The 22,654-nt window shown below is 43.0% G+C and overlaps 1 protein-coding gene across 3 annotated transcripts in view; it reads right to left on the reverse strand.

The window, feature by feature from the left end:
• LOC111248407 (dual specificity mitogen-activated protein kinase kinase 1-like) overlaps positions 1–22,654 on the reverse strand; it is a 56,712-nt gene that overhangs the window by 14,499 nt on the left and 19,559 nt on the right. Inside the window, exons 2-7 of one of the 3 annotated variants that reach the window (XR_015322647.1) lie at positions 10,862–11,048; positions 5,374–5,647; positions 4,808–5,004; positions 4,193–4,446; positions 3,234–3,496; positions 573–2,526 (exon numbers count right to left, since the gene is read on the reverse strand). Coding sequence is in view for 1 of the 3 variants with exons in the window: in XM_022800716.2 (XP_022656451.1) it covers positions 3,343–3,496; positions 4,193–4,446; positions 4,808–5,004; positions 5,374–5,647; positions 10,862–11,048 (1,066 nt within the window). In the remaining 2 variants the exon portion in view is untranslated. Of the gene's footprint in view, positions 1–572; positions 3,497–4,192; positions 4,447–4,807; positions 5,005–5,373; positions 5,648–10,861; positions 11,049–22,654 lie in introns of those variants that run through there. The other 2 variants (XR_015322648.1, XM_022800716.2) reach the window with 2 other exon arrangements.

The following is a 22,654-nucleotide window of genomic DNA, read 5'->3' on the forward strand; positions in this document are numbered from 1 at the left end:
ATCTCCGAAGGTTTCAGCGCGAGTACAAGTTCCCTAAAGATCCAAAATAATGCTAAAACAGTTTCAATCCTTCCAAAAAGGGGATCAGCTTCGCTGATATAGCGGCAAACGCCACTGTCGAATATATCTCTCTTTACACTACATAATAGTATCTACATTTGGATCTCCACATAAGAGAACGGTGAGACCCACTATGGGACGTTACCATTATTTTTTTTTACAATAACCCAATTACGATTTGACCTTAGAAATGATTCTATCTTTGTTACAAATGCACCCCGTACGCATTGACTACTAATTGTATACTCAAATGCATTGCCTGAAAACCTGCTGCGGGTTAAATGTAGGCTATTGCATGAACCAGCCTTTGAGCATCAACTTCAACCATTAGTGAAAGCGGTTCCCCTATAAAAATCCCCTTGCCTCTTCAGAGAATAACCATTAACAGTAACTCAAAGCTATTAATAAACACAGACGCGACTTTTTCGTTAGTACCAAAAATAATTTCTTACTACATAGCTCTGCGGTAACATAATGGCCATCAACAATCGTCAATAAAAACTCTAACGATATATTTGTACTCATCACAGACGATTTATTTACAAATATAGATTTTGCCGTCGGACCTTGTCAAAGGGCAAAATGAATAATGTAATTAGATAGAGTTCTCTTCACTTTCCTGTCGGGTAAATCTGCACGTGGCGATCATTTTCATTTGTCCGCTCCTGTATTAGTTGGTGGGGTTCCAGTGAAGCTGAAGTTATTGGATAGTGATCCGATGTATGTGAGATATAGGCTTGTCATTTGTATGTGGTAGTGGTAAATTTCGATTATTTTGCCTAATGTTCACGTTCCTAATTAAACAATTCACACCGATAACAGTGCCGTAATAATCTCACAAGACGGTCTCGAAACTATCACACCAGAAATTAACACATTTCCGACAAATCGCTCCTTCCTTTTATTATCATGTATTTTTTTTACCTTGTTTTTTATTTTCAATCTGTCTTTTAATTTTCCTCTCGTTCTCGACCCCATCTTCGTCTCTTCATATAGAAGAGGTGATGATAGAAAATCACAATAAATATATAGTTCCGAAAATAATAAATAGGAAGTCGCGTAAATATTAGATATTTACGTATAATTATATATAAAAATTATATATACATATAAACGTGTACATACACACACATACTCGTTTATATGTATATATGATTTTTTTTTTGCAAAATATATATATATATATATATGTATATACTTTAAGGTGAGAATTAGAGATTGCGGGAGCAACATCATTGTACGTTTGTGTCGGACACGTGCATATTTTTTTTCGTGTGTATGTGCGTGTGTTCGTCTGTGCTTGGTTCCAAAAAAAACACCCCACCACCCATTAGATAATTGGTAACGATCAGTAATAGCCAACAATCGTCACTGACCATCGTGAGGCCTTATTTCATATTCGAAACGTAAGCGTTGGTTTCTGTAAAATTCTGTTCTAGGGGGCGTGGAGGGGAGCACACGGCGGTGCTGCCTCTCCTCTTCAAGTATTTCACCCTTGACCTACCTCGTCCTCGCCTTCTTAGGGCAAGAACTGTTGATTGTATGATCCATAATGAAACGTTGTTTGTCAATGTCGTACTAAACCCGACAGGACTAAGTGGGAAATTACAAAGGGTAATTGGTGCATCTGATTTGTTTAGTTGGGTCCATTGGGCTACTATTCGTTAAAGGCTTTATAGGGTTATCCTTAGCACAACAACGTAGGTGTAGCATAATCTTGTCGATCTCCCGTCCTTACTATTAGCATCATTTGTAGCCTCAATCGAACTTGTGAAATCCAGAGCAGGACAGATACAATGCCAACATTGTCGGTAAATTATTTCTGACTATATCTCAATGATTTTGGTAGTCAAGTGATTTGGTGAACTACGGATACCCATGCTCATATTGTAAACCAATCTTATCTAGCAAGTACACGTGCACTCTTTGTATAATTTTGTTTCTGTAAAACAAAAGGAATGGTGTGCTTTTGCTCGGAGTCTATTTGGATAAAAAATTGTCGAGTCAGTATATGATAATTTGCTTCATTCTTTCTTATTGTTTTGTTCTTGCTTGCCCGGTATTAGCTTCGGCCGTATTATGAACCGTCAGACGGCGATCCGGTCGATACCGTATGCTGCCCTGGGCTACGAGCTCATCGTTTTTTGCCACCATCGCCCTGTCACCACCATTGTCCTGTTTTCTATCCTTCTGCCCGCTAATATCCTGGCAACGTGGGTAGGGGAACAACGGGCTCACTGTTTTGGCCCTTCTAGAATAAGTCTAGGGCATCAGCATTTAATCAAGGCTAGTCGCGATGTATAAGAGAGCAAGCGACCATGAAATGTGCTTTAGGCGGTTGTCTTGCTTGCATGCTGGATTCAGTATTTTGAGGTTTTGCTTGTCCTGGATCCAGTGGCGACTAACACAGGGTAGGCTCGTGACGCAGGATCCACTCCAAATTTCATCGTCCATATTGTTCCTTATCTTTGAGTATACAGTATAGAAAGTAACAGAAGAACCAGTTGTTTTGTCGTTAACGTAAGCAACCATTACGTTAGTTTTTTTTATGTTACTTTTTTTTTTATTTCTGATGTGTTTCTTCGTCTAGTTTTTTTAATGGTAGCACGTTTCATGCATAACCTACGATAATTGCTATTCACACTCATTTGGTGGAAGGGAGAAGAGCTACAAAATTCGTTTCCTATATTTCATTTGTTTATAATTGTTATTGTTCACAAAGCTCAATAACTATAGGAGAAGCTTTCTTCAAGGTATGCCTCTTCTCGCTCCTACAATATGTCTGTCCGGCGGGTCCTGCTGGTCAACCGATCTACGCTTCCGTGCATTGTAAGAGTAACCCTGACCGGCCGTGCAAGCAAGACGAAAAGTAGCAGAATGGCTACATGATCATAATCTTTATTTTTTTTGGAATGCGTTTTCCTTTAGCACCTCTCTTTTCTTCTTTCCTTCATTCTTTTCTCTTCATTCTGTTTTTCTTTTCTTTGTTTTTGCAAAGCAAACATTGCCCCCCAGTCGCCTTATGGAAGGCGCCGCGGCCGAAGCTGCAGCAAGAAATTCGTCGGTCGACAACCAACTATCCTTTAGTAAAGCATTTGTGACTGGTATTGTTGTTTGTTAACGCTAATATAAGCGCTCGCACGTATTTAGATTTATATCACGTGTGTAGTTACTTTTGTGTTGCGCACGAGCGCCGCCGCGATAAAGTATCAACACGGAGCTTGCTTGACGTTGCTCCGTTGTGCCATCGGTTGAAAATGGCGCCCATCCGTCTCATGCGTTTTACTCGGGCGGCGTCGTGGCCTGAGCATCGTTCACTCCGACAGTCTGACAAACCCAGCCCGAGAAGTCGACGTTCTCCTGTTCGCTCTGCTTGATCCACGGATGATCCATGAGAGTTTTGAGATCGCCACGTTCACTAGGATTGCGTTTTAAACTAAAGCCGAAAAAAGAAACGAAGCAAAACACAAAGAGGGTTAACGATGAAGACGCACTGAGGGTGATGAAGCATGAACCATGAATTTTTTGATGCGCTGATCTTCGAACAATTCGCTCCCGCCTTTTCGGAGATTCTCTTTCTAGTTTGGCTACCCTCTTACCATCCTTTTCCGTGCGTTTCCACCTGACCACCCCTATTCTTAGCTGCACATATACACTCACCTGCGTATGGTCAGAAACGTAATCCCCACGCAGCGCACCAGGACTTCATATCAGACTAACTATCGATAAGTACAGAGCTATCTTTTTACGTTCTTGTCGCCAGTTCCTTACAACGCAGCGTACAAATCGTCTACAAAGTGTTCCCGTCCAACGAGTAGATATTTGTGAGAACGTGTTGTCAATAAAAGCCGCAACCGAAGCGTTTCCTAGGCGAACTTTACGTTTTGTTGCGAAGCAATAGTCATTGTTTCGCTGGTCTAAACTAAATAATTGAACTGGGCAAAACGGTAGCAGAAGTTCCAATAAAATATTCGAGAGGCGTCAAAAGTGTTGCGTTTGCAATTTCTTTTGCACCCTAAATACTGCGGACATGATAATACACAAGTGTACCTTAGTAGTACACAGTACATACCTTTTCTATGCAACAGTCGCTTCTATTTTTTGCTATCAGCCTTGATAAACGAACGCTTACCATCTATCTACAAAGTCCTTGAAGTCGTCGCTAAAGACGCCCTGGGGTACGGTCGGTGGAGCTTCGTTTACAATATAATCGAGCAGCTCGAAGATGGACATCGTTGTCGGCTGCTGGTCTTGCGGGTTTGCGAGCGGGTTATATTGCGCCCCAAATATGGCTGACAATTCCTTGGAGTCTGGCGGCGGGATAGGGTAGCGTCCGATCGCCATCTCTACTAAAGAGAGGCCAAGCGACCAGATGTCTGATTGTACCTGCTCATATCATAAGGTTCGACACAGGGAGGGCAAATGCACGAAGGACTAGCTGAGACACGAGAAAACAGTACGGCTCCTAATGGAACCCATAATAAACGACACATTAAATGCTGAGATCACTTTTCAACCTTGTTAAAGCGATAAATTAAATGAAAAAGGTGAACGCGCAGCTTCCAACAGTTCGCCAATGGCTTAATTCAAACGCCCATTTCTCTATGAGGCCAGGCGTTTGAAAGAAAAAAAGGGACAACTTACAGGACTTAAGTAAAAAACACTTGTATAAAGGATGAATGAAGTTATTTTAGATTTAAAAAATTATTCAAGTGGGAGTAGATTTTATTTTTGTGTCTTCCTTTACCGTATAATGTGTGCCCTGCAACCGCTCAGGCGACATGTAGGAACGCGTTCCAACGAAAGAATTGGCCATCGAGTCGATTAACTGACCACTCACACCGAAGTCACAGATCTTAATCTCTCCGCGGCTGTTCACCAGCATATTGGACGGCTTTATATCCCGATGCATAATCTGGTGCTTCTCCCGAAGGTAGCTGAGACCTGCAACCATAAAAGGGCAAAAGCAACATCATCCGTTAGCTGACTTGGTCCGTCAGGGGAAGTGGCCATACAGGTAATCGCGTGGTTACACCCTCCAGGAAGATTGCTTGCCTATTCCTCCAAAAGCACCTACGTTTTCATTCTCAGCCACAGAACCCTTCAATGCCATATCACCTTCTTGTGCAAGCCTGCCTTATTTTCTAGTTCATTCTAAGTTCCCGCAGTCGTCACTCTCTCTTTCTTGTTAGCTTCTAGATTAGTTTACCCTTGCGAGCTAGGACGGTTTACAATTAGTAGCTAGGTTAATGCAGGCAGTGCGTCGAATGTTCTTCTAGCGCTGTTTCAGCAGTAATGTCTTTAGCTCTGTACCTTTTAGAACGGCGATTGTCACCTTGCCAAGAATATTCTCTGGTATCCGGCCGGCCTTCTTGAGGACAAGGTCGAGAGATCCACCGTCCATGTACTCCATACACACGTTTATCTCACCATCGCTGTAAAAAGCTCCATAAAAACCGACGATGTGTGGCGAATTGCACTCGTGCAATACCTTGAGCTCGCGAATGATCTGGTTGCGGATAGCAGGCTTCACTTCAAGGTGAATCAATTTCCGGGCCATGATTAGGCCTGTTGGCTTATGTAAAACCTGTATAGGGAATAGAGAAAGAAAGTGATTTGTAGCACACAATAATGATTAATTTGCTGAATCGGCCTGTGTCTTCTGATTATCAGAGCTTATTTAGAAGCCAGGCATTTGAGTCTTGTAATGGCGTAAGTTTGAGTTAAGAGCTGGTTTAGAAACAGGTAATGAAAAGCAGTCATAACAGACTAACTTACAGTTGTAATGTACTTAACGAAAGGGTAAGGAACGCGCAAACAGAGTCTGAGTAACTGAGTCTCTGTTAATATACCCTTTTCCCCTCCCCCGCCCCCTCCCCCGCCCCCTCCCCCTCCCCCGCCCCCTCCCCCCACATGCGCACTTGCCGATGCTCTTACATTAATACGAACAAACTTACTGCACCACACAAACAGCGTATCTGTACTAATTCTCATAGGTATATTTCTACCACAGAAGTTTATATAGGTAAATTATTCAGAACGTACTCATCGGATTATCCGTAAACGAAGCGATCGAGATGGAAAACGCAGATGTCTGAACTGCACACATTGTATGGGAGCTATTATTACGCTGCCAGATTATACAGCGGAACTCCGACCTCATAAGCCGAACAACTCTGAGATTTATATAGGCTAATTTCTGAATGTTCGACCTTGACACAGCGCGCATTTTTCGAGTTTCTATTTTTCTATAGTCTGCTCAATCGGCATTTTAATTAGATCGAACTCCGTTCGCAACTGTCACAATATACGCGCTTATAATGTACATGTATGCACTAATTCTTGCACACATGAAAATGGCTAGAAGAATCACGTTCTTCACCGCTGCTAAAAGTTAAAGCTAGCTATTACACTGAAGGATATTTGAGGCACCGAAAGCATCCTTTGAAGGCACGCGTAAAATTTTCGTCAGGCTATTGATCCGGGCAGCTTGTTTACAAATCTATATAATTCTCTAGCCTTGACCTTGACCTAAAAACGTTCCTTGTCGCACCATCGCTAAGTTTTTCTTGCTACTATTTTCATTCCGACGGGTCGGAACACTTCCGTTGTAACTTGAATGGACCCGTTGCTCGTTTCACGGATGATACCGCTATGACAGAGGCTGGTCTAGGATAACGATTGAAACTTGTATGAAACACGTGGTCGATTTAGCGATGCCTGATTGCACTGTTGTTAACCCCTTCAAAGTACAAACAATGCGTATAATAACAACCCTAGATGTGAATATTTATGCTTGTAATCTTTATAAAAATCCAAAGCCATCCCATTGAATCAGAGCCGCCTCATGCTGAGTGATCTTACTGAGAGCACGAGGCGACTTAGGGAGGCGAGAGGTAAATTACGAGGATATCATAGCAACACGTAAGATGACCCGGAGGATCCCTAATACTTTCTATGCACAACTAATATACGAATACGTCTACATATACCCTGCTTTTGGGTCAAGTCTTTATGTAAAACGCAGTCCAGATGAAAACGACAAGCCGCAAAAAGCAAATAACCTGCCGCAAAAAACTAATATTACTGGACAAAAACATCCAGTTAAATATTGCATTTTTTATTACCGTCAGAAGATATACTGCGTTCACACAAACAAACAAACAAACGTAGATCGGAACAGAACGAAGGGAAAACTGCTTAAAGAAAGCTGTCTGCCCTCATCTCGCCTTCTTCTATATCGGTATTCCTAGTGAAAGGTCGTTGCGCTATTTTTCCGACCTTTGAGGTCGTCTCCAACAGGATCTTGCCGCTGCTGCTGCTGCTGCTGCAGGACATAAGTAAACAACTGTTGTTTTTCATCCTGTTACATGTAGCTTTATCTCGAATAATGAAACGAGTTCGTCCTTCGAAAGCCGTCCCGGTTGAGCGTCTGTTACTACTCGTTGTTTCGAATCCAGCGATCGTTTGTTTATGCTGTCACGAATTGTTTAGCCTAACTTGAGTTAGCAGACATAATTTCGGCGCATCTAAGCACCGGGATGAGAGCTAGGGTTTAATCTCTTTAGCCGGGAAACGGACACGCTTGAGGACAACTGTTGGCGCCGACGTAAGCAAAAGTTGCAAGCACTCTGCGGTCGTTCAGAATGATGGCAGCGGGAGCATTGCCTGTATATTCGTTGTTATCTGCATTCACGGAGCCTCATAGTTTCGGAGTGCTGCTTCAGAATTACAGTAAGCGGGTCGTATTCGTTTTCGTCCGAGTTACAAGGGAAGCAATGCATTATTAACGGACGCATGTGGTACATTCTGGAAATCCACAGCCACACTGCTCGATACGAACGACAGCCGACTATTGCACTGTAGTGCAATATTCGTTGAAAGAAATACCGAGAAGAGAGAGAGCTATAACGTTTCTGAGTGGCATTCTTATCTGGCGGCTTTCAATGCTGTCGATAGCAGGGAGAAATACGTATACGCTAAAAGGTTGAAGAAATAGTCTTCGATTTCGCGCTATCTGCTTATGCTCGAGTTGTAGCAAATTCACCACGGGGTATAATAGAAGTGGCAATGGTCTTCTACACTAATATACTTTTCTTTTTAAAACTGTCCCATGATAAGGACATTTCCTTCAAAGGAAATATTCAGAAATGTTTCTCTAACAAATAGCATCAATATGCTATACTTAAGGAACAAGATTTCCATCAAAATAATCCACTGTGTAGTTATCAATTAGCCAGTACTAGAACAACAGATGGTTGAATGGCAAATTTCTATAATTTAACTGTAATATTGAATTGTCGCATGAGGAAACAAATTTGAGTTAACAGAATTTCTTAATTAATCTATGAAAAGTTTGGCATGTAAATTAGCGCGAAAACTTCTTCCTGCATCTGAAATCCACACGCTAACTTCGTCAGTAAAGGAAATCGAGAGTGTACGAAGTTTAGATGTATTCAAGAATCCAAACAGGCCAAACACTCATCCCGTTAGTCAAAGATGTATCACGCATACAGAGAGATATTCGTTCATGATTAGCAAAGGCCAAACTAAAATTTAAATGACAGAAAAGACGGTTGTAGGACAAAGAAAATCTAGAAAACGATGCACAGTTCTCAGTACACGTTTGTCGGGCTCATTCTATTCGGGTGTTGCTAAAAAATTAGAGGGTATATCCTATTTTTCCTGATTAAGGCTCTGATAGTTAGTCCATGGACACGATTGCATACGGATTAACATTGCGTACACTCTCGAACGCTGCCCCAGGAAATCACGAAGAATGATACTCATCAAATGGAAACGTAGTTTAAAGCAATGCAGTATATAGTGCCGTGTCTTGAAATATAAAAAACACGGGGCGCCCTCTTTTGACTAGGCGAGTGTAGTTTAAAAGTCAAGGTTTAATGTGACTCCTAAACTCCGAGACACATCCCGCCACAGTCAGCAACTGCGAGGAGAACACATTTGAAGCTTTAAGAATTCTTCGTCGTACTTTTTTGATTGCTAAAGACAACAGTTTTGGCAACTGCGGGTTCTTTCCCTGCCATGTAAGTTCGACTCAACGCTTCCCCATGACCACTTAGACATTAAAGCAACGAAGTAAAAGAGGCTGGCTTTATTCAGCGCGCACCCAGAGTTGCCCATACAACATATACATGCGATATTAGACTCCGCCAAGGGCACTTCCATATTGCCATCACGTAGGTCTCTGGGCTCGTTTCGCTTAGGGCGAATCTGTTGCAGTTTTTGATCTACTTGTTCACCTCTCCCGTTTCCTGCCACCTAACATACCCTACGACTAACCCTCTAGGTCGGCCGGTGCAAATTTCAAAGTTCAACGACCATTTTGGCGCTGCTTTCGGCCTCGCTTGCTTTGGACATTCCTGGCTTCCGCAGTTTCGTTTCATCCCACATGTTCGACTGCCACTACCACGATAACCACCAGAGAGCAAAGGTCTGCCTTGTCCTTGGTGCGTACAAACTTCATGTCTAGGTGCCTTGTCCTATTTCGCCTCCGAAATTGGCATTTGTCTGTGTCCTTTCTAACTAGCAAAACGATGGTCACCATTGTACACCGCACAAAACTTCCACATTAAATGTTTATAATCTACATTACGGTATCTGAGTTCCACAAATTGATAATCAGTTATTCAGCCTTCCCGAAAACGATAATCGTATGATTCACCGTTGATGAGTAATTTTGCCTAAGCAAGGTAAGCATATTTGGAATTTAATTAATAACAGAGTAAGTTGGTGCAACAGAGCATGGTACAATGTATAAAACGGTACAATCCTATATTTAAAAGCTACTCAAAAGGCGGCCATAATTCTTTTGAAAGTCTTATAGAGTTTCTAACAAAATAGTAAATCGACCGAAAAAAGTAAAATTATGTGAAATATATCCTGCGCATATGTTAGGAGTAGATCTGTTTAGTGAGAGCAAACGATGAGACCGTTAAGTTTAATATCTATGTCTGTTTGGTTATGCTCATCCAAGCGTTGGCGTGGATAGTTACAGGGTGGTAACTGTAAATATAATTATCGATTTTTGTTTAACGTTAACAGATATCATTGTTTTCCAGAGAAGCTATGAGTGATGCTTCCCTGTATCCATCTACATACTGAGTCTGCCTTGTAAATGTCACATCAGCCTTCAGACCAGGTCACTTCTCTATTTCTAGTTTCCTCTAGCTCTTCCATATAAACTCTCGTGTGAGCTCCTTTATTGAGGCTTGTCCAAAACAAAGTTATCGTTGTCTAATTGCATTGCCATTCTCTCGGTGCCTGCCTCCTACTAGACTTTTTGCCTACACGACCGAAGAGAGCTATTAATCGGCCTTACCACTGTCGTACACAAACAGACTAACTCGTTGCCTCTGTTTCCTGTCAGCAGCGGCCTCTTATGTTTTGAGACAGCCAATATGGTTTCAGCTACACAAACATTTGAGCTTTCCTGTAGGAGTAGCCGCCATTCATCAAGTTGGTCCCGTTCCGATGGTGGTGTGGGGCCATTATTCATACCGTCTTGATGCTCGATACGGCTCCTACTACTCAATAAAGCTTTGCCCAAGGAGAATCATCAGCCTCGTTCGTTCTCTTTATTCCGTGCGGTCATTTTTATAATGTGCTAGCTGCGCTCGTGACAATAGCGTAACAAACTGCATACGCTTCAGGCCCTCAGCAGCAACTGTGTACGTGCTTTACACATGGTAATAGAACTGTACTTTGATCTTACTAATTCGATACCGCTAGTGAGTAAGGGCCAAGTAGCGCGGTTGTTGTTAATCGAAGACCTTCTAACCTTGGTAACAACGCCTCCATTGCCAGCGCCGAGCTCTCCGAGATTCTCGAAATCTTCCGCGGTCAATTCGCCGACCTTCTGCTTCTGGCTGAGGAAAGCCTCGAGCCTTTTGCGCTGTTGATCATCGATGTCGAGTCCTTCAAGGGTGCGCCGGAGTGCTTCCAAACTCGTGTCGATTTGTCGCGTTCTGTAAATAGGAAATTTAAGAACTACATTTAATAATTGTAGCGGGTAGTTTTGTCACCTTGTTTAGCATACAAATGCCACCCATAAAACCGCCAATCAAGCATTTATTCAAGCAACCTATTCCTGTTCAAAACATTGCAATGAGTTTCACGTTTGGTATTGCCAGTAGACCTTCCATGAAACAGAAACTATATGCCCGAACTTACAGCACAACGTGTCCCTACGATTAACATACGAATACAAATTTAGCCACTAATCTAACACGGGGAAACGTAAAAACGAGTAGGATAACTTTATTACGTTACGTGAAGACTAAACATTTTTTGCTAAATTTAATAGCTTTTTTAGAATAGAACAGAATAATCTACTGCGACTAAGTTACATTTGAGAAGCCATATGATTTCCACGTTGGTTTGTATTTAGACTATACGCCTATAGTTTCATGGTGCTGAGCAACTACTCACGAGTCATACTGTAAACTCTCGTACGCCACCACTAATTCATGTGGCTTCGAACTTCTTTCATGAAAGCCGTTCCTATTATTATTCTCAATGACGATAGAAAGGGCCAAGAGAAACCAGTGAGTTATTGACTTTCCTGTACTGTACCCGTTAAGAGCTGGGACGGTCATAGGAAAAGCCTGTTGCCGCTATCGGGACGCTCAGAGGAAGACAAATCTCTGCTTTTTCTCGATTGTGCCGTTCACATTCGGTCGAGCGCACAGAATCGCTTAAATTTGAGCCAGCTTGTAAATGCACTCTCCTTGAGTCATCAGACCCTCAACCACCTTCGCTTCCAACGTCTGCGCCTCATCAGATTTATAAGATTCACTCCTGACATTAGTTTACAAGCTCGATGTGCTCATCGAAAATGGATTTGCATATTTCAATAAAACGGTTTGGATTTGGACGCATACGTTCCACTTCTCTTCGTGTATGCTGTTATTTACATAGAGTAGTAATGATAATAGACATACTTTGCCTTCTATCCCTGGACGTTTCACCGTTGCACTCCATCTTCTCGTTCTAAGGGAATTACCCGTGCTGCTAGATGTGGTTATTTGTATTACTTCGTTTAAATAGGCACTGCGGCTGAGCATGCCGCACGCCAGTGCAGAGTCGTTGCCCCGAACAGCAGCTTCCGTTATCGAAAGAGACACGTATTTTCAGTAATACTATAGGCAGCGATAACAACTAGGTTTTGTAAAAAGCAAATTTTTGGTAATGATTAATGCTCGTACAACGTGAAACCGTTGTGGCGAATTCATTTATTGATAATTATGGTTTAGTGAACTGATCTGGAGGTGAGACCGGCTGAATGTACGTGTACGACCATTCAGCGCACGCGGTAATCGATTCGCTGTACTTTGCACGAATTTTTTCCGGTACAGTTATGAGGTAATACATTCTAACCGAGTCCTCGCAAGGGAAGGAACTAGCAAGCTTTCTTGAGCATAGGCTGGCTGCCTATATAGCCCATACCAGACAACGCTTACACGGGTCTTGTTTATAAAAGCAACTCCGGTAGTTAAGTTACAAATACTCCTCGAGGCTACCTGTCTAATAATATAAGCCCCTTCCGTATCCTGTATGACCTCTTAAAGGTTTGAGATTCATGTGATGCGAAGCAATAACACAGCTCGCTAGCTAGGAAGCCAGCCCGATTCGGCAACTTCCTAGTGGAGGCTAGCTCCGTACATGCTAGAGCCAGATCACGATGCGCCCCAGGGCCGTAAACTGTTTAGAGCCTTCTCGACTGCTTGTAAATGAATGTTCACTAAGCAAAGGCCGGAGATTAACATTGTCTTAAATCCTAATCAAGGACAAGCTGTAAATTCGACTCTGTTGGTTGCCGTTGCTTCGGGTTCTGTCCTTGTTCGTTGTTTCCTGCCTGCTCGCCGCCCACTATACTTTACTGCTAACTGGTAGCCGATGATCGGCAGGCCAAGGCTTTTGCTTCGTTTCTGTTCGGTTCGAACCGGCGTTGTCTCCCCAGTGGCCCGGTTATCGACCCGAATGAACGTGTCGAGTTGCTTCTGCAAGAGGAAAAACGGCAGAGAAACCAAAAGAGGGAAAAGACAGAAAAATACAATGGCGACAAGATAGCCCTGGGTCGCATCCGATCAGACATCGTCTTCCAGAACGCTTAATGAAAGCAATTCGAAAGGAAAAGGGATCGCACACTCGCAGATACTTGAAACATCAAGAAGCGAGGCACGACCCTCCATCGTCCATCCCGTTCCGAAGTCCGTTCTTTCATTGGGTCGCCTGAAGGGCTCTGAAGTGACAACATAATAGTAACACTCGGCGACCCGGGTGTCTCAGACCAGCCCCAGATCCCTGAGTGTTCCACGCACAGCGCTTGCTCCACCCAAACCACGGTCATCTCATAGACCTCAGATCAGATAGATAAAATCGATAAATGAATGAGCAAGCACGAGAGTTTACGTTCCGACGTTGCTGGTTGTGATTGGGTGCGCGGGGGATCGATCTAGTTTGGCTTTCACCTGGTAAGATACATTCGTGATGAACAAAAGCCAATGGGACGAATGATATTAGTTATGACGGCGGATGACATGAATCGTCTTTATCATAACTGTCTCAGTCCAGGTAGTATTCCCTAGCACTGCTACGTATCACGTTAACAGTTTTCCGCTCATATTAGGCATGATATGTTTAAAACGTTTACTTCGCAGTAACAGTTTCAGTCAAATAAAAGGTCTAGAATTGAACTTCTTCTTACATAAACTCTAGAACAGCCTACGCATGCATAATTAGGACAACTCAGACGGGATTCTCGTTGTCATGTAAATAAGACTAATAGATAGACACAGCCTAAATCGTTGATCAGGGTCTTTCAGTTGCGTATAGTGCGTAGTAGGAAAAAAACAGTGAACCGTCATTGCTTATGCGTTCATTTCACGGGTCAACGCTTGATCGCTCATTTACTTTAAGCCTTTTGCAACCAACTCTTAAAACTGATAACTTTGTCCGTATCATAATCGCCATACGTACATTGGGCTATAATGGCCGACGGTCGTTAAACAAAGAAAAAAACGTATCCTTATACAGTGCAGAAAAGCTGCCGACGCGCCTATAACATTCTAATTTGTAATATAATCCAAAAGCTAAACAGCGCTATTACTTTGATGAGACTTTTGTTTGTCTCTTAAAAAAGAGCTGCTTCTTATGGCCAAAATCATTGTGAACTCGTGAAATGCCTCAATTTGGCTGCTATATAGGTATGTTTCATTCGTAAATTGTTATGTAGAGATAAATCTCTAGAGAGCTATAAATCATATCAATTAATTTGAATTAAAGCAATTATCGCTTGGGTAATGTGTGTACTGTCAGGTATACAAAGGATGTGATAGAGCCACGAAGAAAGAAGGCCAGCAACTTCCACCGAGCTTTTTTCTCTTGCTCTTCCTTGTTCTCCTTTGGCTAAATACACAAAGCGCTTATTTGCAAGCGTACGGATTATTGGCAGATTTTGCACCGGGACTGCTGCTGTTGTTACTCACCGAGTTATTTAGAAATTGGGGAAACAAGTCCAATGGAAAATCGATGAGGGAAGCAGAAACTGTTGGGAAGCTTATATCGGTCGAAGATATGACTGATTGGTGCTTCCATCGTGCTAACCATTGTACGAGGCATGAGTGGCTGTTGGATGGGATAGAGCTGTAAGGCCACTGTGACTTCAGTCATCAAGCGGACTCTCCCCTTTCGGCATGTGGCTTCGAACCGTCTATTCTTCGTCTCGCCTTCCACCTGCCCCAAACAACATTTCGCTGTCTTACACGTCTTACTGCCCCCAGCCCAGGACGAGCCAGGGACAAGTAGCAGCTAGCAGAAGACCTTGGTTGCCGGCAGGTAGAAGCAGTAGCGGCGACTGCAGCAATAGCACACAGCACTCTGTCTGCCGTAGCATGCTGCACCGCAGCGCACAGCATTGTGCCAGTCATTAATTCACATCCACGAACAGGTCCGACCATCCAGGCCCGCGTCCGTGTCGGCAAACATTCTCTCTGACACTGAGGGGCAGAAGCGCATTGCATTTGTCCTCAGGCATTCTCTCTCACACATACCTAGACACAAGTACGCTCAACGACAAGATCGCCGGCAGGACCGAACACAAGCACACAGTGGATCTATAGTACATGTATACACAAGGTTGATTGGTCTACAGCTTCCATCCTCCTACCTATAGAACGGAGGAGGAACGTTCTAGGTGGTGCAGCTTATGCCGCCAACAACAGGGGCCTGTGCAGCAAGGCTACCTGCAAGATCGTCTGCCTTTTGAGATACGTGGACAGCAAAGGACTAGCTCTTACTGCTCTCTTTTTCTTTCTTTCTCTTTCCCCTGTTTACGTAAAGCCTGGCAAGTATCCACAGGCAATAGCTGCTGACAAGACGTGTGATGCTCGTTCTTGTCTTAGCCAAACTGTATGCTGTACATTGGTCTGGTCTGCTGCAGGATATATTACAGTAAACCTACCTACAGCCGTCTAAAACACCTACCGCCCCTTATAACTACAATAGAGCAAAAGGGGGTTGGACGAACGGAGCAGCTGCTTTACAACTGAGTCTGAGTAGACAAGTTGGACCGCAAGCTAACCGAGCCTAGCAAAGAAGAGACCACCAACGATGGCCAGGAAAAGCCTTGGCAATTGCAATAGGAAAAATACACAGTGGGATTAGGATAATAAGGCCACCATGGGGTCAGAAACGACTGCTAATAAAAGGCCGTATCTCCTAATAAGGCCGGATCCACTACTGCTAGTATGTGCGTGCAGTGTCCGTCGTCAAGTGCCAAGCATGTAGGTCTGAATCTCTATAGCGAGCTCAATCAAAAAGCCAACAGATTTATTTTATAAAAATAATTTTTCGATACGATATACGAATTAAATGAACCTATTCAATGATAAGAATACGTGAAAGGAGATATAGAAGTCTATAGCATGCCATGCCTCTTTTAATTCTTCGACTTGTCAATAAGACTTTTATATGGATCGAAATGTTATGTTACTCATGATTTCTTCAATTGCGCCAAGCGGACATGAGCAAAAGTAATCGAACAATGATACTGAAACACCCAAATTTAGGTGTTTAAATTTCAGCGGTTATTTAAGTTCTTTCTGGATATTCTCGATTTCACAGTTTCAATCTCGCCGAATCACCGAACTACAATACAGTATTCGGTAAACAGTGCCACTGATCAGATATGTAGCCATATTCGTCTCACGTTCAAGGTATCTTTCCGTCGATCCTGTTTTACAGTATACAATTTTTCTATTTTTTGAATTTTACCATATCGAATCGCCAGCGGTCACATACAAGGCACGTATAGGAGCACACCCAACCTCTGCGTACCACAGTATTCGATCAAGTCCTTATTGTTATTGTTGTTGTTGTTGTTTCTTCCCAACCGTAACCATTGTCATAATGCATGCGTAACTGCGTCTCGTATGTTACAAGACGTATCCTGCGCTGGATGTTCGATCAATACACACAGGCACACGCGCACACCGACCTTACAACGTTACCCGATGCTATGAAAGAAGATCAGCCTGCAACACGTAACGCAAGAAGCCGAAAGATCGACAAACGGTCAATGACTGGTCGTTGGCCTTCGTTCCTGCCCTGGCTCACGAACATCATCAATCTGGCTATGACGATAGCGAAAATGTTCTAGCTAACGATTTAGTGGACTAGGTAGCTAGCCATATTTAGAGGGCTTTTCGCACTGTAGAGGATCAGTAGGTTTCGCTCCGATGCAGCCTCCATTACATGGGACATTAGTCATGATGGACGCTGTTGCCATCACACTCTCACCGCATCTTTGTATGTGGCAGACGGGAAGAATGCAGGAAGACGGGGCACGAGGAGAAAGGCGCAGTTTGGGAAACGATCGTCACAAGTTTTTCGGAAAGTGTCATGCGGCTAAGAAAATGACACTCCATGGAGTTAAAGGCCAGAAAAAGGGATTTGCCAGGAAGAGAACGGGTTGCCGTAGACGTCAGTGTAAGGAATGCGGATTAATATAATACACATCCCTCATAAGGAACATTTCAAAATGTAGGTGGTTACGTTTCGAACATGATACATAAACCAAAACTAGCCATTAATAGGTTATAAGCTTCCAGGCCAGTTTATTTACTCCCTGCTGTTGTAGGTCGCGTATACACGTCAAAGACCCGGCTTTTGATGCTTAATTAATTAATTCTCAATTTTTTTTTTTACCATCCTCTTACTGCCAGGTACACACACGAAGGTCAGTCATTTAATAATCATCTCTAATGCAACGAATTGTATACTCATAATGTTCGTGCTCCTGGAAATACCTCAAAACAAAACAAAACATTATCTTTCGCATTTAATTGAACGCTTACATTGTTACCGACACGTGTGTTTGCGGATTATGCAAACTACGCTAGTCATTTAAAGGAATATTTTAATAAGGCAGGCTTTTTTTGAAAAGCTTATCATCATAGGCATGCCTCTCGCTAAAGTAAATGGAGAAATATGTGTAATTATGAAATAATCGAAGAGAGATTCTGCCAATTTTTCTCCATCGCCTCTGCCGTACGCGCCGTTTCCGCTTCTATCCGCACTATTCCCGTTTGTGCCCTCGAATCTATTTGGCAAGGAACAATGTCGAATGATGTAAAAGAACAGTGGCCTCTATATAATGTGCGTCGTCTATTGGCTGAGCGGCGAGTAAAAGGGAAGAAGATAGGAAAGACAGGAAACAACAGGCTTCTGGGTCAAAAACGAACCGAATGAAGGCGTAAAGCTGGAACCTACTATGAAAGCTTTACTCCAATAGATACTATCCTAAGTATGTTGCTGGTACTAGCTGCTCTTCTATGCCACGAGCTATAGCAAACTGCTGGCCGTATTATATCGGTTGGATGAGAGTGCCAATAAATTTTATATCAGGATTTACCTTCTTTACCCCCTTTAGTCCGTGCCTCCGCTAAAACTGCTTATAGCGAACTCGAGTAGTGCCATTCTAGCCTTTTGTTACCTACCCATGTGCTGCTGTTGCCTCCGATATTGTCCCTATGGCAAAAAAGCTATTTTAGGACAGCTTGCCCCACCGGCCCACTACAGTGCCGCAGTTTCCCGAGCCACTCGTCCCCCAGCCCGGTTTCTTCCGTAACCGGCATTCCCAGACGTCTTTTAATGCCACAACAGCCGTACAACGAAGAAACCCCACAACTCTCGGCTAAAGGGCGGCTAGGTGGCGGAAAAAGCGGTATTTATCTTTTTATATACAGGCTGTTCCCAGGACAAGATCGTCCTGGACTCTTCTTCGTCCTTGCTCTTTTTTTTCTACTACAACTACTAGTCAGAGTACCGCCACCAAGTAACACTAGCACGGCTGTTACAACGACCATTGAACCTGTGCGTTCGTCTCCGGTCACAGCATTGTTTCGTTGAGGATCTCCTTCCAGCGCGCAGCGCCTTTTCTCCCCCAATTCTCCTACAAGATTTGGTGTCGCGACAAAGTCCGATCCAGCCTTGCCGACTTGGCCCTCCTTGGCTTGACTATGACGCTACTATATAGCAATGCAAGCAAGAAAAAGTGAGCCGGTCGTGGTTTTGGACCGATCGACCGATCCGGAGAGTATAATCCATTATCGCTCATAAAAAACCGTTTGTCAAATCTCGCCATTTCCTCTTTGTTGATGGAGGCAAACTCGTCACAAAGCTTTTCCTTTTCGTGTGCTCAACCAATGTATTTCTTTTTTGTTGCTACTCTGCTTCTCCGTCGCTTTTTGTTTCATTGTTCCGCGGTTCGCTTTGTTATTTTTGTTCGATGCGACAAGGGGCCATTCGAGGCCCCTTTTTCGGTAGAAGCTAATGCTTATTTATCCGAAAAAAATAAAACGCTCCACTCATTTTTACTGCATCGCACGGAGCATGTTCGATGGTCTATGATCATCCAATACATTGGATACGGAGGAAGAATGAGATTACTTTAATATTGTATTATGCCCTTTTGGATTGTGCGAGCACCTCTATCGCACTGCATATCGGAATAAGGCCTTGTGGCTGGCTAAGCTATTATACAATGCCAATATTGATCTTAATGCTGAAATACGTCTAGAAGACTCAACTTGAAAGCAGCGTTTGGCTATACATATTTCGGCTGACTTTTATTATCATCCACAAATTCTTGGCCGGCACGTTATCGTGTAGCAATAGAACACGCCGCTACATGGGCTGGTATGATTCACAACTATTCATTACTTTTGGCCGCCTTGATTTTCAAACAGTGTAACCATGTTGCACAGTTGACAACTTGTTCAGTCTAATTCGTCTAGTGAGAAATGTATATAGGATTACTTCAGCAGGACAAAGTATCCGGGAGGGACGTTTTCAGCGCGCCACCATTTTAGAGCCTGTATACACATGTAGAGAATACAACGAAAGACCCTAACTAGTTCATAGGTGGTGCGCATTAATCTCTTCTGATACCATTTTTCGTTTCGGTCACCCCTTCTTTTTCTTCTGAAACCCACCTTTCCCATTCTTTCATTCCATGTAGTGCTCAAATAGGGGTGATAGTTGCAATACATTTGTGCTTCGATTTATGGTAGATGACCAGTGGCAGTAATTGTAGTAAGCATGGACTACTGACTTTTCCAGTTCTGCGCCAAGGGCAACCTCGTCGTTGGAAACGACGTTCGAAACAAACCGTCGTCCTTGTTATAGACGAGACTCGCCGTACTTTAAGACCGCAACAACCAGCTACTGCCTCGGTATATACGTCGACTTGCCCTTTCAACGTAGACACATTTATTATTACATACACATACAGCTTAAACAAATGCACCTGGCAGATGGAACTTTAGTTTCCAATTACTACAAGCGGTACTATGAATTCTTTGTGCTACAGAAATGTTACATGGTCCTTTCGTATGCATGCACATGAAGCCCAGTTCATCTGGGCAGCAATATTTGTTGCTGGTAGTGTATCTACATAATCGTAGCTTCAACTACATCGTCGGCTCAGAAGCATCGCGTGGATTGGTTGACGTCTTTCCATGAGCGCGTAGGCGTAATGCTTGTAATAGTATTCCTTAACGTCTGCCTTTTAACGACACGGTTCGGAAGGCATTCGCTCATTATTAGTTATGGATACATTTATGAATATTAATCTACGTACACTCGGCCATGCCGAGTCAACCGTATGCATTGGCGGCGACGGCGTCAACGCAAACGAGCCCGGTACGTGCCAACAAACTTTCTGCTGCTCTTTCGCCAGTCTTATTGATAGATCGGTTCCTCGTTATCTTGAAAATATTCCAATAACATTTAATCCGAAAAGCTACTTGAGATTGGAGACCAAGAGGAAGATTGAGGAAAACAGATGCAGCGGGCGGTTTGAGGTTTGAATCAATAGATTTCCACTTTGGCCTACTTAGAGCTAACCAGAAAGTGGGGCGAGAAGAGATTGGCTCGGTAAAGACGAAACGGCAAAAACGCTCACTTGTTTGACGTGGGACCTTTATAATCGATTAATATCCTTAATAGTAAGTTGTCGAACGCGCTCCCCATTTTAAATCACTCCTTTTAGACGTTCAGTAGGCGCTTGCCTATACCAATTGTTTTCCCTTCAGCTCTAGCCGATACATAGTGTATACAATACTGGCAAAGCCTTCCAAGCCACTTATTCGAGTAACCATCAGGCCTTGACAAACTATACCACATAGGCCACACAATCCGGTTCGACCCAAGCTATCGTCGTCAATCTTTTTGAGCTAACGCTAAGTGTGCCTGGTAAATGCATATACTGCGTAGCTACGCATGACAGCCGATTTTATACGCAAGCTACTGCGTAATAATCAATCTTAACTTCTTATCTCAGCATATAATGTCAAAACAGTTTAGGCAATTACGCCACATCGATAAGGTCCAGTGGGGGACAACCATGCTAGTTAATGAAAGTCTTCCAGCCTGACGTAACCGAAAGTCGTTAGTGTGAACCAGCACAATGATCTAGCAGTACGTGCGTATTAGTCTGCGTATTTCTGTCTGTCTTCGTTTTATCCGTTTCGCTGAAACAGCCTTCGATGACGTCTGCGAAGCCACCTTGACCCTGATGTACCACTGCGACTCACCCGCAACTCCGCCCTGCTGTTTTGCCAGTAACCTTGTTGCCATTGTACTCAGTCTCTTCTACATCGTATCTCGTCCTCTCTTACATAACCGCGTCCCATGAGAAATGGACTAAATCTAACGAGTACGGATCACACCAGGAAACAACCAACGAAAGAACCAAATAAAGAAAGCAATGATGGCCGATTTACCGAATAACAGTCGCGGCCAGGGAAATTAGGGCAGCAGTGTTGTGGACCCTACGTCAGAAGGGTAACCAAGAAGAAGATGGGGGAGTCCCGCGTTGATAGCGAATGGCGTGCATATTTGATTGCTCGTGTCCGCGCTTTCCATCACTATTGCTAACATTTCTGGCACTATTCTCTTTTCACAGTGTTTCTTTGTTGTTTTATGGCACGCCAGCGCTCTCGGAACGCGGCGTTCGGTGGCTGAGACTCTCCATCAGTTTTGCTCTGATCAGTTTGCCTTCCTTTCTCCCAGTGTTTCCCCCGTTTTGCTAGGGAGTCGCCCTTCACGCCATCGAACAGAATGAACGCGAACAATAAAAGCAGCGTTGATCTATATACATCGTGCTACGTCATCTTTACCGCTTGAGCAACGGCGACCGAAAGCGCTTACGCTCACCGTAAGATAGCCAATGAAACCTTCCCTAGTGCTCACTAAACTTACGCTCCGCGCACAAACCTGTATAAGATATGAATATATATATAAGAATATATGATTATAGTTATATAAGAATATATGATTATAGTTGAATACGCTTTGTTTTTCGGCGTACCGGCGTATTTTAATACGAAATTCGAAATTTGGTTTTATCGATAAGCATGGATGGGTACAATCGCTGTGGAACTTGTCCCGAGCCACTGCGGCGGATTCAGAAACCAAAGATTTAGTGCTCCGAAAGTGTCTGCTCATGGTAAAACAGCAAACACTGGAACTTGTTTTCAAGCGCTTCACAAACGATATTATTCATCACAAGGTGATAGTATCAAGGACTTTGAGACCTTATAAACATGTATTCAGCTACTTTCGTCGATCATTTAGCGCTAAAAGAAAACAAAGTTATTGGCCTAGTATAAGAAGAGAGAACGAATTGCTAGGATGGAGTCATTTAAATGATGATCATTGAAAAATTCAACGGTTAAGAGTAAAGGCTTAGCTTTTTTTTATGATTGACTGCTACTTAAAACAGGCCACTTAAACCCAGCTAATACTTGTCTTCTATGTTTTTCCAGTGATTGCTTTCTGTCTACATCAAGTTCACAGAGTGAAATCTGGATGTGATACAACTTGATCGAATTTGTTTAAAAATTGGTATATAGTTACTATGAAGAGTATCTATAGTATACAGTATTTATGTAAAGAATATAATTATTCTGAGATAGAGTTTGATCTCTTCTGTACAATACAAATATGTCAATAGAGAAATTTCGCTAGATGTCCCCAGTTGAGTGTTCATAGAATGTGTTACGTTTCT

The sequence above is a fragment of the Varroa destructor genome, unplaced genomic scaffold (genome assembly GCF_002443255.2).
Source record: "Varroa destructor unplaced genomic scaffold, Vdes_3.0 BEIS01000003.1, whole genome shotgun sequence".
Taxonomy (NCBI): Eukaryota; Metazoa; Arthropoda; class Arachnida; order Mesostigmata; family Varroidae; genus Varroa; species Varroa destructor.